Source organism: Hyperolius riggenbachi, chromosome 5 (genome assembly GCF_040937935.1).
Source record: "Hyperolius riggenbachi isolate aHypRig1 chromosome 5, aHypRig1.pri, whole genome shotgun sequence".
Classification (NCBI taxonomy): Eukaryota; Metazoa; Chordata; class Amphibia; order Anura; family Hyperoliidae; genus Hyperolius; species Hyperolius riggenbachi.
Genome location: NC_090650.1, coordinates 44,202,306 through 44,218,563, shown reverse-complemented (window position 1 = coordinate 44,218,563; position 16,258 = coordinate 44,202,306). Strand labels below are relative to the sequence as shown.

The 16,258-nt window shown below is 42.4% G+C and overlaps 1 protein-coding gene across 3 annotated transcripts in view; it reads right to left on the bottom strand.

Moving 5' to 3' along the window:
• Positions 1-16,258, bottom strand: part of CACNB2 (calcium voltage-gated channel auxiliary subunit beta 2) — a 352,606-nt gene that overhangs the window by 179,017 nt on the left and 157,331 nt on the right. The window contains exon 1 of one of the 3 annotated variants that reach the window (XM_068235578.1): positions 443-1,288. The exons of the other annotated variants lie outside the window; for them this stretch is intronic. Within the exon in view, the coding sequence (XP_068091679.1) occupies positions 443-478 (36 nt within the window). The 5' untranslated portion in view covers positions 479-1,288. Of the gene's footprint in view, positions 1-442; positions 1,289-16,258 lie in introns of those variants that run through there. 3 annotated transcript variants of the gene reach the window in all.

Sequence of the window (16,258 nt, the reverse complement as noted above, 5' to 3'; positions counted from 1 at the left end):
TGTTAGCCATTCGAATGGGAGGTTAGTGTTAGGCATTAGGAGTGCAAAACATGGCAGCCTCCATATACCTCTCACTTCAGGTTCCCTTTAAGTAAGTCAGTGGCCTTAGTGTTAGAATAGGGTGCCAGATAAGTCTATAGTAAAATATTGATAATGATATGACTGATATTTAACCAATCGGCATCACCCGGCGCCTGAATAAATTCACATCTTGCAGTACTCCCCAAAAATGCAACAGATAAAGCGTTTCTTAATACAATATAGTTAAAATACATACGGTACCTCTTATAAAAGTTTATGTTGATTTATTTTCACCCCGGATGTCTTTTAACAAGAACAAATGAATCCTGAACTCAAAGAACTACAGTATAAAAATAGAAGAACAAATACAAAAATACCAATAAAACCATGACATAAAACCATAAAAAGCACCACGACTTACCCAGGAGACATTTTTACCCTTGGGAGCCTTTAGCATGGCAGCCTGCAGTAATAAAAAAAATCAAAAACAGCCCCACCAGCATGGGAGGTCCAAGCTCCTGCGGTGCCCCAAAATATAAATTCCTTCTGGTTCGTCAATACCGGCATATTAAACGGTACACAAAACAAGAGCAAAAACAACCCATCACTTCTCTCAACGTTCCATCCAGTCGAAAGTAAAATATTTGTAGGTCTCGTTCACGTGAACTCAACCCCGGAGATGTTCATGTTCCTCATCAGTAGAACCAGAACCAAGAAAATCGTAGTAGACCACAGATTTCCACCAGAATAGAAAAAAAAATACTCTAAAGCCACAGAGGCATTGGCCAGCCTGTTCGGCAACAGCCCTGCTGATTACTCCCAAAGCCTTAATAAAAGCTTTGAGGCTGGAGCTTATGTGAGCGAATTAAGACATAAATACTAGCCGCTGCTAGCATTCAGAAGACCTTGAAAGTTGCATGGTGGTGCCATGTTCCCTCAAGCATCTGCTTCTTCTAACAAGACATTTTATTCCCGTCTCTTCTAAACCTCACAGGAAAATACAGAGGGGGGGAAACCAGAGTCCGGTCTCTTCTGAAATAAATAATGCAGAGAGAACAGGTAAAGCCTATAGCCTTGCTTCTAGACAGGCCACCTTTGCAGAACGATGTCACTGCTGCAACTGAGACTCACAGAGCACCTGTTGTTGATTTAAGTCCACAATGGGATTCCGGTAACCTGACAACCAATAAGGTTGGCCTGAAAGGTAAGAAAAACAAGGCCAGCGGACGTAAAGAGAGAAAGCTGGATTCCCTGATCTGTCTTGTGTGGCCGTTTATCCCCTGTGTGGTCCAGCCCCCTCTACTTTTACTGCTCTCGCTGTCAATCTAGATTAGCAGAGCAGATCCAGGCTAAATTTTGCAACTATCACAAGTGATTAGCGTGAGTTGATTGAAATCGGATCATACATCTCGCTTGCTGAAGCCGGCGTGGACACGGGAGGCAAACTGTCTCTTTTTACTGAGCTGGTTGAAAGCAAATGCTTGTATGCTTTTAGGGATATACCGTATAGTAGTGTATATAGTGGTGTGCAAAAATTTTAGGCAGTAAACTTAGGATCCTTTCAAAAATAAAGCAAGGATTTATATTACTTTTATTTATCAATTAATAACTTACAAAATGCATAAATTCTCCAAGATACCTTTTCACATACTTTTTTTAAAAAGGAACCTGAACCGTGTAAAATTATCTCACTAATATAAATGCAAAGGTTTGGATGTTTGTTAATCAATCATGCAACAATGGCTGAACGGATTTGAATGAAATTTGGCACATACAGTAGTACATTACCTGGAACAACATATAGGATACTTTTTATCCCCATACAAAATGCAATCAAAATTCACCTATTGATTTTCAAGGGGAATATTTAATTGTTGCCATTCTTGCACTGATAATGCCACAAACTTTAAACCTGGTACAGTTGGTCATTGGGTGACTGGGGTTCAAATTCAGAAAAGGCGGTGTAGCCACAGCCAATCAGATTTTTTTCAGTTCAATGCAAATTATTGATGCCAAAGACCGCAAAGCTCACAAACTTGGTCACTGAGTAATTGTGTGTTAGGGTTAGAAAAAATGGGCGCAGCCAACACCAGCCAAATACATACCCGGGTAATTCTGGGCCATCAGCTAGTTTAAAATAAATACATGATGTAACTGCAAATGAATACTACATACTTACCTCACCAACAGTTCCTCTCAGAAGCTCCCCATTTCCTTCTAACAATGATTCCTTTTAGCTCTGACTACATCTAATCAGAAATGAAAGCTTTAGGACTGTTTTCCACCATATCAGTTGCTGTCAGGTATAGCTAAAAGGGCAACTAACGTGCAACAGTGTTCTCCCCAGGCTCTTTTAGCCGGGTGCTCCACCCGGCTAGATTTGGTGACCACCCGGCTGTCATCGGCTCACCTCCTCCTATGCTGTAAGCACAATTGCCCTGCATTTTCAACTCGCCCCACCCGGCTACTTTTTCATGCCACCCGGCTACTATTTCATGCCACCCGGCTGGAAAAAAATTCTGGGGAGATCACTGGTGCAAGGTAATGTCCATGTTTCCTTATCGCTCAAGTGGGGGATATTACAGGTTAGTGGGCTGCTGAACCAGAAGCTGTTATGGAGTCATAGTCATTTTCAAAATGGAGGACTTAGAATTCCATTGATCACAGTAGACAAACATGACGCAGGAGAGGAGATAGAGGTTGATGAGTAGACTATGCGGGAGGTAACTATACCGTGTGTAGGTTGGACTATTTACAGTATCTCACAAGAGTGAGTACATCTCTCACTTTTTGTAAATTTATTTTATTATATCTTTTTATTAGACAACACCAACGATATGACACTTTGACACCGTGTAAAGTAGTCAATGTACAGGTTGTACAACTTGAAATTTGCTGTCACATCAAAATAACTCAACACACAGCTATCAATGTCTTTACCGCTGGCGACAAAAGGGAGTATCCCCTAATTGAACGACAACTGGGATATGTATGCTTCAGAGCAGTGTTTTTTGTTAGTTAGATTTTTTCTTGTTTGCTTTCTTTCTGGTAGAACTTGATGGACGGATGTCTTTTCAACCAACTACCTATGTTACGTCATAATTCTGCCCAATTAGACATCCCCCCTCTCCTTGGGGTCATGTTTCTCGCTACTGTAAGATGTGAAAGGGGAGCAGTTGTGTTCGAGTTTGAACTGTATTAAATCAATCTGGACATTTATGTCCTTTTATTGTTGCACGTACCCGCTGCTTGTTCACAGCAGGACTTATAGCCGAGGGATTCATGAACGGGAACATGTGTTACCTAAACCAATAAAAACCTATGGTTAAGAGTAAACATGACTCCAATCACGAGCCACGAGCCATGTAAAAACCCAAGGTTAAGAATAAACATGTCTCCAATCACGAGCCATGTTCATTCTTAATAACGGAAATAAAAAGTAAAGTTAAAATTGATAAGACACTTCCTGGAAACTTCCAGGATAGTGTATAGCGCCATCTTGTGGTGAAAAAATAAAATTTTAAAAAATGAATAGTGATTAGTCCTTTATTAACCCCCTCCCTGCACCGTAGTTACCCAAATGAAACAATTGTCAAAAAAAGTGACTGCATTAAAAAAATTCAGTTACCTTAGGAACTTTTAATATATCCTTTAATATGTACCGTATGTCATGAGGGAACACTACTGTTCTTTTACCAAATAAGGGCTTGTAATTGATGGAGTACAGTAAGAAAACAAACGCACAAAACAGAAAAAAAATTATATATTTTCGCCATACTTAGAACTAGGAACATAATTTAAATGTTGTGAAAGTCGGGACAAATACATTGTGTGGGTTTTACCAGTAGCATTGTTTATTTTAAAGCTATCGGGGATGGGATTGGAGAAATGTATTTTTTCAATTTTTTACTTGTATTTCTCTATAAAATATATAGTAAATAAAGTATTTACTGAAAACAAGTATTACCTCCAGAAAGCCTAAATTGTGGCAAAAAAAAAGTCATAGACCATGCAGGTGTGATAAAGTTATTGGCCAATGAATGGGAGGAGCACTGGCATTTGAAAATTGCTTCTGTCATTAACGAGAGTCTGAAGCCATTAAAATTACCTCTTTTTATCTCCCAGTTCTCTTCAGCATTAATATCAAAGATGATTCGCCGCATCCCCGCGGCAGAACAATATATTTATCCCCCAGAAATCCCTGGGGCAAAATTCTGCGTTACTTCCTGGAAAAGGCAGAGCTGAGCGCAGTAGCTCTGCCTTGACTTCCTCCAGTCCAGTAAATCTCCTCCTCTCCTCGGCCCTTTTAGTCTTCATTCACTTGCTCAGCTCTGCCTCCCCCGGGCAGCAAAATCTGTGACTTGGAAAGCTATGGAATTTTGCCCCGGAATTTTGGGGGGATAAATACCTTGTTTTGCGGCAAATCATCTTTGATCTTAATGTTGACCAGGACTGGGAAATAAAAAGAGGTAATTTTAATGGCTTCAGTCTCTCTTTAAAGCAGTAGGATTAGCCATACTATGCCAGGGAAAAAAAAGCATATATGGTAGATAAATACTTGATCTACTTACATAACACATGTATTGTACTGTCAACGTTTTGATTTCAGTGAATTTTATATAGTGAACAAAGAGAATTCTGCTCCTGGCATTTTCACTTATAGAGCCTTCTTGTTCCTTTCACGGTCCCCACGTTACATCGATGTCGCCCCCGCTAGCAGAATTAGACCTGTCAAATACTGCTCTGAGCGGCCACGGGAGGCTTTGGATGTCCTTGGGAGGCTGAGTGCTCCCGAAGAGGGGAGGCTCAATACTAAGCCTGCGTGAGTGCACAGAAGAGGGCGATCAGGCAGGCGCGGTACGGAGCCGCCCGTCTTCGGGAGCACTCAGGCTCCCAAAGCGTCCCGTGGTGGCAGATTGGAACGAGGTGACAGCACTGGTATGAGGTGACCAGGAGAGGAATGGGAAGGTTCTATGGGACCTTTCCTCTCCATAGGCAAGTATCATATATTCCAGCGTATAAGATGACTCCCCCCCAACATTTTCCAGTTCAAATATAGAGTTTGGAATATACTCACCATCACAAACACTGGTTCGCACGACAGCCAAGGGCCCCAGTCTCTCTCACTGGCCGGGGCCCCCAATCCACCATGCGATACCCAGAGGGAAATGCAGGCAAGCCCTGGATCTCTCACTTCCAGGGACTTCACCCCCATTACCTCTACATTGAATGCTAACTGCAACACACACAATTGCTCACTACCAGTTCAAGCAATTTTCTACCTTTATCTGGTCAGCAGGCGCCAGTCGATCAATCAGGTGTACGGTCATACACCCTTTGCCTGCCATACCAAACCTAGCAGGAATTGCATAAATTAGCATTCAGGTGGGAGGCTCGGTTGGACGTAATCGCTGATTACATCTTTTACAGGGACCGCCGCGTGTAGGCATCTCCCACACAGTCCCCTCCCCAACCACTCACCTGTCAACCGCATCCTGGAAGCTGCAAAAAAGAAATTTAAAATCACAAACACTGGTTCGCACTATTTTTTGTTTTTTTAATTTTCTTTTTTGCAGCTTCCAGGATGCGGTTGACAGGTGAGTGGTTGGGGAGGGGACTGTGTGGGAGATGCCTACACGTGGCGGTCCCAGTAAAAGATGTAATCAGCGATTACGTCCAACCGAGCCTCCCACCTGAATGCCAATTTATGCAATTTCTGCTAGATTTAGTATGGCAGGCAAAGGGTGTATGCCCTTTGCCGACTGGCGCCTGCTGACCAGATAAAGGTAGAAAATTGCTTGAACTGGTAGTGCGGAATTGTGTGTGTTGCGATATACTCACCATATAAGACTACCCCTCTTCCAATGCACATGAAATAAAAATTAAAAAACATAATATACTGGTGCTATGTATGAACAGATACTGGTGCTGTACTGTATGTGGTACCCAGTATATAACAGTAAACAGGTGATTGACTGGTTGGATTGGTCAACTTTTTCTCTCCATAAGTGGATTGGTCAGCTCTCCCTGTTTATCAGAGCGGTATGGAAGAATAGATTGCGCTGTGCCCATAAAACACACCTTTTTTACCTTTCCGGCCCGCCCTTGTATCCTATGTACCTCCTTCTCTGCCTCTCACATGTTGCACATGTGCGCCTGCGCCGCTTCACGACAGTCCTCAGCAGATCTGAGGTGCGGTAACAGGAGAGGACAGGCCAGAGGGGTGAAAGAGGTGTGTTTTATGGGCACTGCACAATCTCTTTCCTCCATACCCTGGGCGTCCCAGACCTTACAGCGTGAGCGGTGAGCTCTCCCCAGCAAATGCGGCGACCGCTGAATCTCCCTCCAGCACCCGGTAATTAAATATCAGCATGTCGCGTATGCGCATCATGTATCAGCATCGCATAAACATCAGCATGTTGCGTATGCGCATCATGTATCAGTATCGCATAAACATCAGCATGTCGCGTACGCGCATCATGTATCAGCATCGCATAAACATCAGCATGTCGCGTATGCGCATCATGTATCAGCATCGCATAAACATCAGCATGTCGCGTATGCGCATCGTGTATCAGCATCACATAAACATCAGCAAGTCGCGTAGGCGCATCATGTATCAGCATCACATAAACATCATCATGTCGTGTATACGCATCATGTATCAGCATCACATAAACATCAGCATGTTGCGTACGCGCATCATGTATCAGCATCGCATAAACATCAGCATGTCGCGTACGCGCATCATGTATCAGCATCGCATAAACATCAGCATGTCGCGTATGCGCATCATGTATCAGCATCGCATAAACATCAGCATGTCGCGTATGCGCATCGTGTATCAGCATCACATAAACATCAGCAAGTCGCGTAGGCGCATCATGTATCAGCATCACATAAACATCATCATGTCGTGTATACGCATCATGTATCAGCATCACATAAACATCAGCATGTTGCGTACGCGCATCATGTATCAGCATCGCATAAACATCAGCATGTCGCGTACGCACATCATGTATCAGCATTGCATAAACATCAGCATGTCGCGTATGCGCATCATGTATCAGCATTGCATAAACATCAGCATGTCGCGCAGCACATCATGTATCAGCATCGCATAAACATCAGCGTGTCGCGTAGGCGCATCATGTATCAGCATCACATAAACATCAGCAAGTCGCGTAGGCGCATCATGTATCAGCATCGCATAAACATCAGCATGTTGCGTAGGCGCATCATGTATCAGCATCGCATAAACATCAGCATGTCGCGTATGCGCATCATGTATCAGCATCACATAAACATCAGCATGTCGCGTATGCGCATCATGTATCAGCATCGCATAAACATCAGCATGTCGCGTATGCGCATCATGTATCAGCATCGCATAAACATCAGCATGTCGCGTATGCGCATCGTGTATCAGCATCACATAAACATCAGCAAGTCGCGTAGGCGCATCATGTATCAGCATCACATAAACATCAGCATGTCACGTAGCGCATCATGTATCAGCATTGCATAAACATCAGCATGTCGCGTATGCGCATCATGTATCAGCATCGCATAAACATCAGCATGTCGCGTACGTGCATCATGTATCAGCATCGCATAAACATCAGCATGTCGCGTACGCACATCATGTATCAGCATTGCATAAACATCAGCATGTCGCGTATGCGCATCATGTATCAGCATCACATAAACATCAGCATGTCACGTATGCACATCATGTATCAGCATCGCATAAACATCAGCATGTCACGTATGCGCATCATGTATCAGCATCACATAAACATCAGCATGTCACGTAGCGCATCATGTATCAGCATTGCATAAACATCAGCATGTTGCGTATGCGCATCATGTATCAGCATCGCATAAACATCAGCATGTCGCGTACGTGCATCATGTATCAGCATCGCATAAACATCAGCATGTCGCGTACGCACATCATGTATCAGCATTGCATAAACATCAGCATGTCGCGTATACGCATCATGTATCAGTATCGCATAAACATCAGCATGTCGCGTACGCGCATCATGTATCAGCATCGCATAAACATCAGCATGTCGCGTAGGCGCATCATGTATCAGCATCGCATAAACATCAGCATGTCGCGTATGCACCTTATGTATCAGCATCACATAAACATCAGCATGTCGCGTAAGCGCATCATGTATCAGCATCGCATAAACATCAGCATGTCGCATATGCGCATCATGTATCAGCATCGCATAAACATCAGCATGTCGCGTATGCACATCATGTATCAGCATCAAATAAACATCAACATGTCGCGTATGCACATCATGTATCAGCATCACATAAACATCAGCATGTCGCGTATGCGCATCATGTATCAGCATCGCATAAACATCAGCATGTCACGTATGCGCATCATGTATCAGCATCACATAAACATCAGCATGTTACGTATGCGCATCATGTATCAGCATCACATAAACATCAGCATGTCACGTATGCACATCATGTATCAGCATCGCATAAACATCAGCATGTCATGTAGCGCATCATGTATCAGCATCACATAAACATCAGCATGTCGCGTATGTGCATCATGTATCAGCATCACATAAACATCAGCATGTCGTGTATGCGCATCATGTATCAGCATCGCATAAACATCAGCATGTTGCGTATGCGCATCGTGTATCAGCATCGCATAAACATCAGCATGTCGCGTATGCGCATCATGTATCAGCATCGCATAAACATCAGCATGTCGCGTAAGCGCATCATGTATCAGCATCGCATAAACATCAGCATGTCGCGTATGTGCATCATGTATCAGCATCGCATAAACATCAGCATGTCACGTATGCGCATCATGTATCAGCATCGCATAAACATCAGCATGTCACGTATGCACATCATGTATCAGCATCGCATAAACATCAGCATGTCACGTACGCGCATCATGTATCAGCATCGCATAAACATCAGCATGTCGCGTACGTGCATCATGTATCAGCATCGCATAAACATCAGCATGTCGCGTAAGCGCATCATGTATCAGCATCGCATAAACATCAGCATGTCGCGTATGTGCATCATGTATCAGCATCGCATAAACATCAGCATGTCACGTATGCGCATCATGTATCAGTATCGCATAAACATCAGCATGTCGCGTATGCGCATCGTGTATCAGCATCACATAAACATCAGCAAGTCGCGTAGGCGCATCATGTATCAGCATCACATAAACATCATCATGTCGTGTATACGCATCATGTATCAGCATCGCATAAACATCAGCATGTCACGTATGCACATCATGTATCAGCATTGCATAAACATCAGCATGTCGCATATGTGCATCATGTATCAGCATCGCATAAACATCAGCATGTCACGTATGCACATCATGTATCAGCATTGCATAAACATCAGCATGTCGCATATGTGCATCATGTATCAGCATCGCATAAACATCAGCATGTCACGTATGCGCATCATGTATCAGCATTGCATAAACATCAGCATGTCGCGTATGCGCATCATGTATCAGCATCACATAAACATCAGCATGTCGCGTATGCACATCATGTATCAGCATCACATAAACATCAGCATGTCGCGTATGCGCATCATGTATCAGCATCACATAAACATCAGCATGTCGCGTAGCGCATCATGTATCAGCATCACATAAACATCAGCATGTCATGTAGCGCATCATGTATCAGCATCGCATAAACATCAGCATGTCGCGTATGCGCATCATGTATCAGCATCGCATAAACATCAGCATGTCGCATATGCGTATCATGTATCAGCATCGCATAAACATCAGCATGTCACGTATGCGCATCATGTATCAGCATCACATAAACATCAGCATGTCACGTAGCGCATCATGTATCAGCATCACATAAACATCAGCATGTCGCGTACATGCATCATGTATCAGCATCGCATAAACATCAGCATGTCGCATACGCGCATCATGTATCAGCATCGCATAAACATCAGCATGTCGCGTATGCGCATCATGTATCAGCATCGCATAAACATCAGCATGTCGCGTATGTGCATCATGTATCAGCATCGCATAAACATCAGCATGTCGCGTATGCGCATCATGTATCAGCATCACATAAACATCAGCATGTCGCGTAAGCGCATCATGTATCAGCATCGCAAAAAACATCAGCATGTCGCATATGCGCATCATGTATCAGCATCGCATAAACATCAGCATCTCACGTATGCACATCATGTATCAGCATCAAATAAACATCAACATGTCGCGTATGCACATCATGTATCAGCATCACATAAACATCAGCATGTTGCGTATGCGCATCATGTATCAGCATCACATAAACATCAGCATGTCGCGTAGCGCATCATGTATCAGCATCGCATACACATCAGCATGTCACGTATGCGCATCATGTATCAGCATCGCATAAACATCAGCATGTCGCGTATGCGCATCATGTATCAGCATCACATAAACATCAGCATGTCACGTATGCACATCATGTATCAGCATCGCATAAACATCAGCATGTCGCGTATGCACATCATGTATCAGCATCGCATAAACATCAGCATGTCGCGTACGCACATCATGTATCAGCATCACATAAACATCAGCATGTCGCGTATGCACATCATGTATCAGCATCGCATAAACATCAGCATGTCGCGTATGCACATCATGTATCAGCATCGCATAAACATCAGCATGTCGCGTACGCACATCATGTATCAGCATCGCATAAACATCAGCATGTCGCGTATGCACATCATGTATCAGCATCGCATAAACATCAGCATGTCGCGTATGCACATCATGTATCAGCATCGCATAAACATCAGCATGTCGCGTACGCACATCATGTATCAGCATCACATAAACATCAGCATGTCGCGTATGCGTATCATGTATCAGCATCACATAAACATCAGCATGTCACGTATGCGCATCATGTATCAGCATCGCATAAACATCAGCATGTTGCGTAGGTGCATCATGTATCAGCATCGCATAAACATCAGCATGTCGCGTATGCACATCATGTATCAGCATCGCATAAACATCAGCATGTCGCGTACGCACATCATGTATCAGCATCACATAAACATCAGCATGTCGCGTATGCGTATCATGTATCAGCATCGCATAAACATCAGCATTTTACGTATGCGCATCATGTATCAGCATCGCATAAACATCAGCATGTCGCGTATGCACCTTATGTATCAGCATCACATAAACATCAGCATGTCGCGTAAGCGCATCATGTATCAGCATCGCATAAACATCAGCATGTCGCATATGCGCATCATGTATCAGCATCGCATAAACATCAGCATGTCACGTATGCGCATCATGTATCAGCATCGCATAAACATCAGCATGTCGCGTATGCACATCATGTATCAGCATCAAATAAACATCAACATGTCGCGTATGCACATCATGTATCAGCATCACATAAACATCAGCATGTCGCGTATGCGCATCATGTATCAGCATCGCATAAACATCAGCATGTTACGTATGCGCATCATGTATCAGCATCACATAAACATCAGCATGTTACGTATGCGCATCATGTATCAGCATCACATAAACATCAGCATGTCGCGTATGCGCATCATGTATCAGCATCACATAAACATCAGCATGTCACGTAGCGCATCATGTATCAGCATTGCATAAACATCAGCATGTCGCGTATGCGCATCATGTATCAGCATCGCATAAACATCAGCATGTCGCGTAGGCGCATTATGTATCAGCATCGCATAAACATCAGCATGTCACGTATGCGCATCATGTATCAGCATCACATAAACATCAGCATGTTACGTATGCGCATCATGTATCAGCATCACATAAACATCAGCATGTCGCGTATGCGCATCATGTATCAGCATCACATAAACATCAGCATGTCACGTAGCGCATCATGTATCAGCATTGCATAAACATCAGCATGTCGCGTATGCGCATCATGTATCAGCATCGCATAAACATCAGCATGTCGCGTATGCGCATCATGTATCAGCATCGCATAAACATCAGCATGTCGCGTATGCGCATCATGTATCAGCATCGCATAAACATCAGCATGTCGCGTATGCACCTTATGTATCAGCATCACATAAACATCAGCATGTCACGTAAGCGCATCATGTATCAGCATCGCATAAACATCAGCATGTCGCATATACGCATCATGTATCAGCATCGCATAAACATCAGCATGTCGCGTATACGCATCATGTATCAGTATCGCATAAACATCAGCATGTCGCGTATACGCATCATGTATCAGCATCACATAAACATCAGCATGTCGCATATGCGCATCATGTATCAGCATCGCATAAACATCAGCATGTCGCGTATGCGCATCATGTATCAGCATCACATAAACATCAGCATGTCGCGTAAGCGCATCATGTATCAGCATCAAATAAACATCAACATGTCGCGTATGCACATCATGTATCAGCATCACATAAACATCAGCATGTCACGTATGCGCATCATGTATCAGCATCACATAAACATCAGCATGTCCTGTATGCACATCATGTATCAGCATCGCATAAACATCAGCATGTCACGTATGCGCATCATGTATCAGCATCACATACACATCAGCATGTCACGTATGCGCATCATGTATCAGCATCGCATAAACATCAGCATGTCACGTAGGCGCATCGTGTATCAGCATCACATAAACATCAGCATGTTACGTATGCGCATCATGTATCAGCATCGCATAAACATCAGCATGTCGCGTATGCGCATCATGTATCAGCATCGCATAAACATCAGCATGTCGCTTACGCGCATCATGTATCAGCATCGCATAAACATCAGCATGTCGCTTACGCGCATCATGTATCAGCATCGCATAAACATCAGCATGTCACGTACGCACATCATGTATCAGCATCGCATAAACATCAGCATGTCGCGTAGCGCATCATGTATCAGCATCACATAAACATCAGCATGTCGCGTACAAACATCACGTATCACCCGGCATCAATGACACCCGACGTAAAAGACGGCCTCCGACTTTTCAGAAGTTTTTCAAGGGTTAAAAAGTAGTCTTATTTTTGGGGGGGCCTTAATGGAGTAACAGTTCTTGTAGATGCCTGTTACTCCATTAAGGCCTCCCTTTGGAACTGCTCAACTACAGCAGGTGTATTTTATTCGGCATATTTTATATTTTTTCACATTTTTATTGATTTTATAATATATGTACATATATTGTGTCAGGTGTCATTTACCTAACACAGCTTCTTAGGGTTTCGCCTCCTGCTCCCTCTGCTATCAGCACCTTTACCATAGGTGCTCTAAAGCCCTTTATCAACTTAAGGTTGATTTTTATCAAATAAAGAATCACTCAATAGTCTCTCCACAGCAGCGCTTTCTGTTATTATTTTTTATTGTTCTTTGCATTAAGGTTTGGGATCCTTATACAGAGTCTGCAACTGCCGGTGCAGGCGCAGCGCTACTTCATATACAAATTTGCAATGAGTTTGTCACAGAAACAGTACAAGGAAGGGTTACGTTTTATCTTAGGCAAGTATGCCTCCTTTGTCTGCATGAGTCCTTATGCAACTCTGATTACACTACTACAAGCTGAATAATGAAACACTAGGTGGCGCCACAGGTTTTATCAATTGATGAAGTTGGCTGATAAAGCGTCTTTCTGATACCATGCTATGTCGGATTAATCCCATCTACTTGCATGCAGGAATGTGAACAACGTTACAACACACAAATGCCAGCACCATTTGAGATATAAAATGCCAGCACTATGTTAGAAATAAGATATAAAGACCAGCACGATGTAAGATATAAAATGCCAGCACCAATTATTATTATTGATTTATAAAGCGCCAACATATTCAGTGGCGCTGTACAAAGTAAGAAACGAACATGGGGTACATAATAATACAGAGAAATGGAATACACCAATATAGAAAATACATAATTGGTGAGAAAACAGAATCGATACAAAATACAGAATCGATAATGACAGTGACAAAAGTAACATAATGAATAAAATGTATAATAAGACGCAAAAGGGATAGAGAGCCATGTAAGATATAAAATGCCAGCACTATGTGAGATATAAAATGCCAGCGCCATGTAATATATAAAATGCCACCACTATGTAAGATATAAAATGTCACCGCTATGTAAGATATAAAATGCCACCACTATGTAAGATATAAAATGCCAGCGCTATGTGAGATATAAAATGCCGGAACTATGTAAGATATAAAATGTCACCGCTATGTAAGATATAAAATGCCACCACTATGTAAGATATAAAATGCCAGCGCTATGTGAGATATAAAATGCCGGAACTATGTAAGATATAAAATTCTAGAATAGGATTCTCTGCTTTCCTTTATAAAATTCACAGGAATCATAACGAGGACAGTGCAATACATCTGTTATGTAAGTAGAACTAGTATTGATCGACTTATATATGTGTGTTTTTTATTTCTAGGTTAGCATGGATGTCACTTGTTCTTTAAGTCAAGCATACACTCTTACTTAGGGCACTTTTGGTCACAGACCACCACTCTACCATCTCATTCACAGCTTCTTTACATCTACTGTCCTGTCTCTTAACTACTGCAGCCTTTTGGACATTGCTAATACGTCCAAAAGGCTGATGCTGCACGTGCGCCCGTGCGCTCCTGTGCCGTCACCCGCTATCCCGGAGATCAACCTAGTTCCCATTCATTGATCTAAGTCCCCGGTAGAAAGACCGACGGCTTCTTTGAGAAGCCGCGATCTTTCTAAAGAAAAAAAGGTTTCACATCCTCCCTATACTTCCTGGAAGCAAGAGCACTCGCTTACAGGACTTAAATAAACATGACTGTTGCCATCTTGTCTGGCCGTTCATATCACTCCTCACGGGGAACTACCCTACCCAGGAGCCCTTTAGGCAGGAGAACGGGCGCTCTCATTGGAGGATCGTGGTGACAGTATTGGAGCTGGGCTGGGACGCCGGCCGGCTACGTTCCCACGCTGCATCCCGCTGACTGCCTTCTACAGACGGCGTCCTGGTCTTAGAGAGAGAGAGGGGGCCCCCCAAAGACCACAACCTACATATCCCCTCAACCTTCATAACCTGCAAAAAGCGCTGCGGAAGTTGAAAGCTGGACTGGTGAGATCTATGCCATTGTACCTTGCTATGCATGATATACGCTTATGCTCTAACCTGCAAAAAGCTGCTTCCTGCTAAATGAACTTTTCGCTTGGATGATCTTTATTTGCTTATGATCCACTAACATTGAAGATGTATCAGTGATCACTGGATTCTGAATTAGCACTATTTAGTGAAGTTTATCTCAGCGCTGAGCTCTACTAGGTTGTATGAGGGGAGTTATGGTGTGCATGGAGTGAGTGGTGTGTGTTTATTAATTGGCCGGCCATGTATATTGCTGTTATGACTCCGCAACAATCCTTCTTTAGTTTTTAACTGTTCTCATTTTTTAACATCTCCTACATTTTTGATATAATAAAAACATTTATTTGTATGATTACACGTGAGACCATATCTTTTGAGTCATTTAATTTAGTTATTACTAACTGGTTGTGTTCATGGCAGTGGTACAGACTAGTATTTGGTTATTGGGTTGGAGACTATGACCTATTGTCCCATACCCATATACGTGCAGATTGTCTACTGCAATGGATCTTTTGAATTGATAGCTGTTGCCATCTTGTGGCCAAATAGTAAAACTACATCTACATACATTTCTTTATTAAATAAACACAATTTATTACATTTAAAGTTTACCTCCTACACCAAAAATTTCCCAAAATTTTCAATTAAAAAAAAAATTACAATTAAAAAAACAAAACACAAATAGTTACCTAAGGGTCTGAACTTTTTAATATGCATATGAAGTGGGTCTATTACTATTATTTTTTTTAAATTATAAGCTTGTAAATAGTGATGGATGCAAAAATGCACCTTTTTTCCAAATAAAATATTGGCTCTATACATTGTGATAGGGACATCATTTAAATTGTGTAATAACCGTGACAAATGGGCAAATAAAACGTGGGTTGTAATTATGGTAGCATGTATTATTTTAAAGCTATAATGGCCGAAAACGGAGAGATAATGATTTTCTTCAATTTTTTTCTTAATATTCCCATTAAAATGCATTTAGAAAAAAATAATTCTTAGCA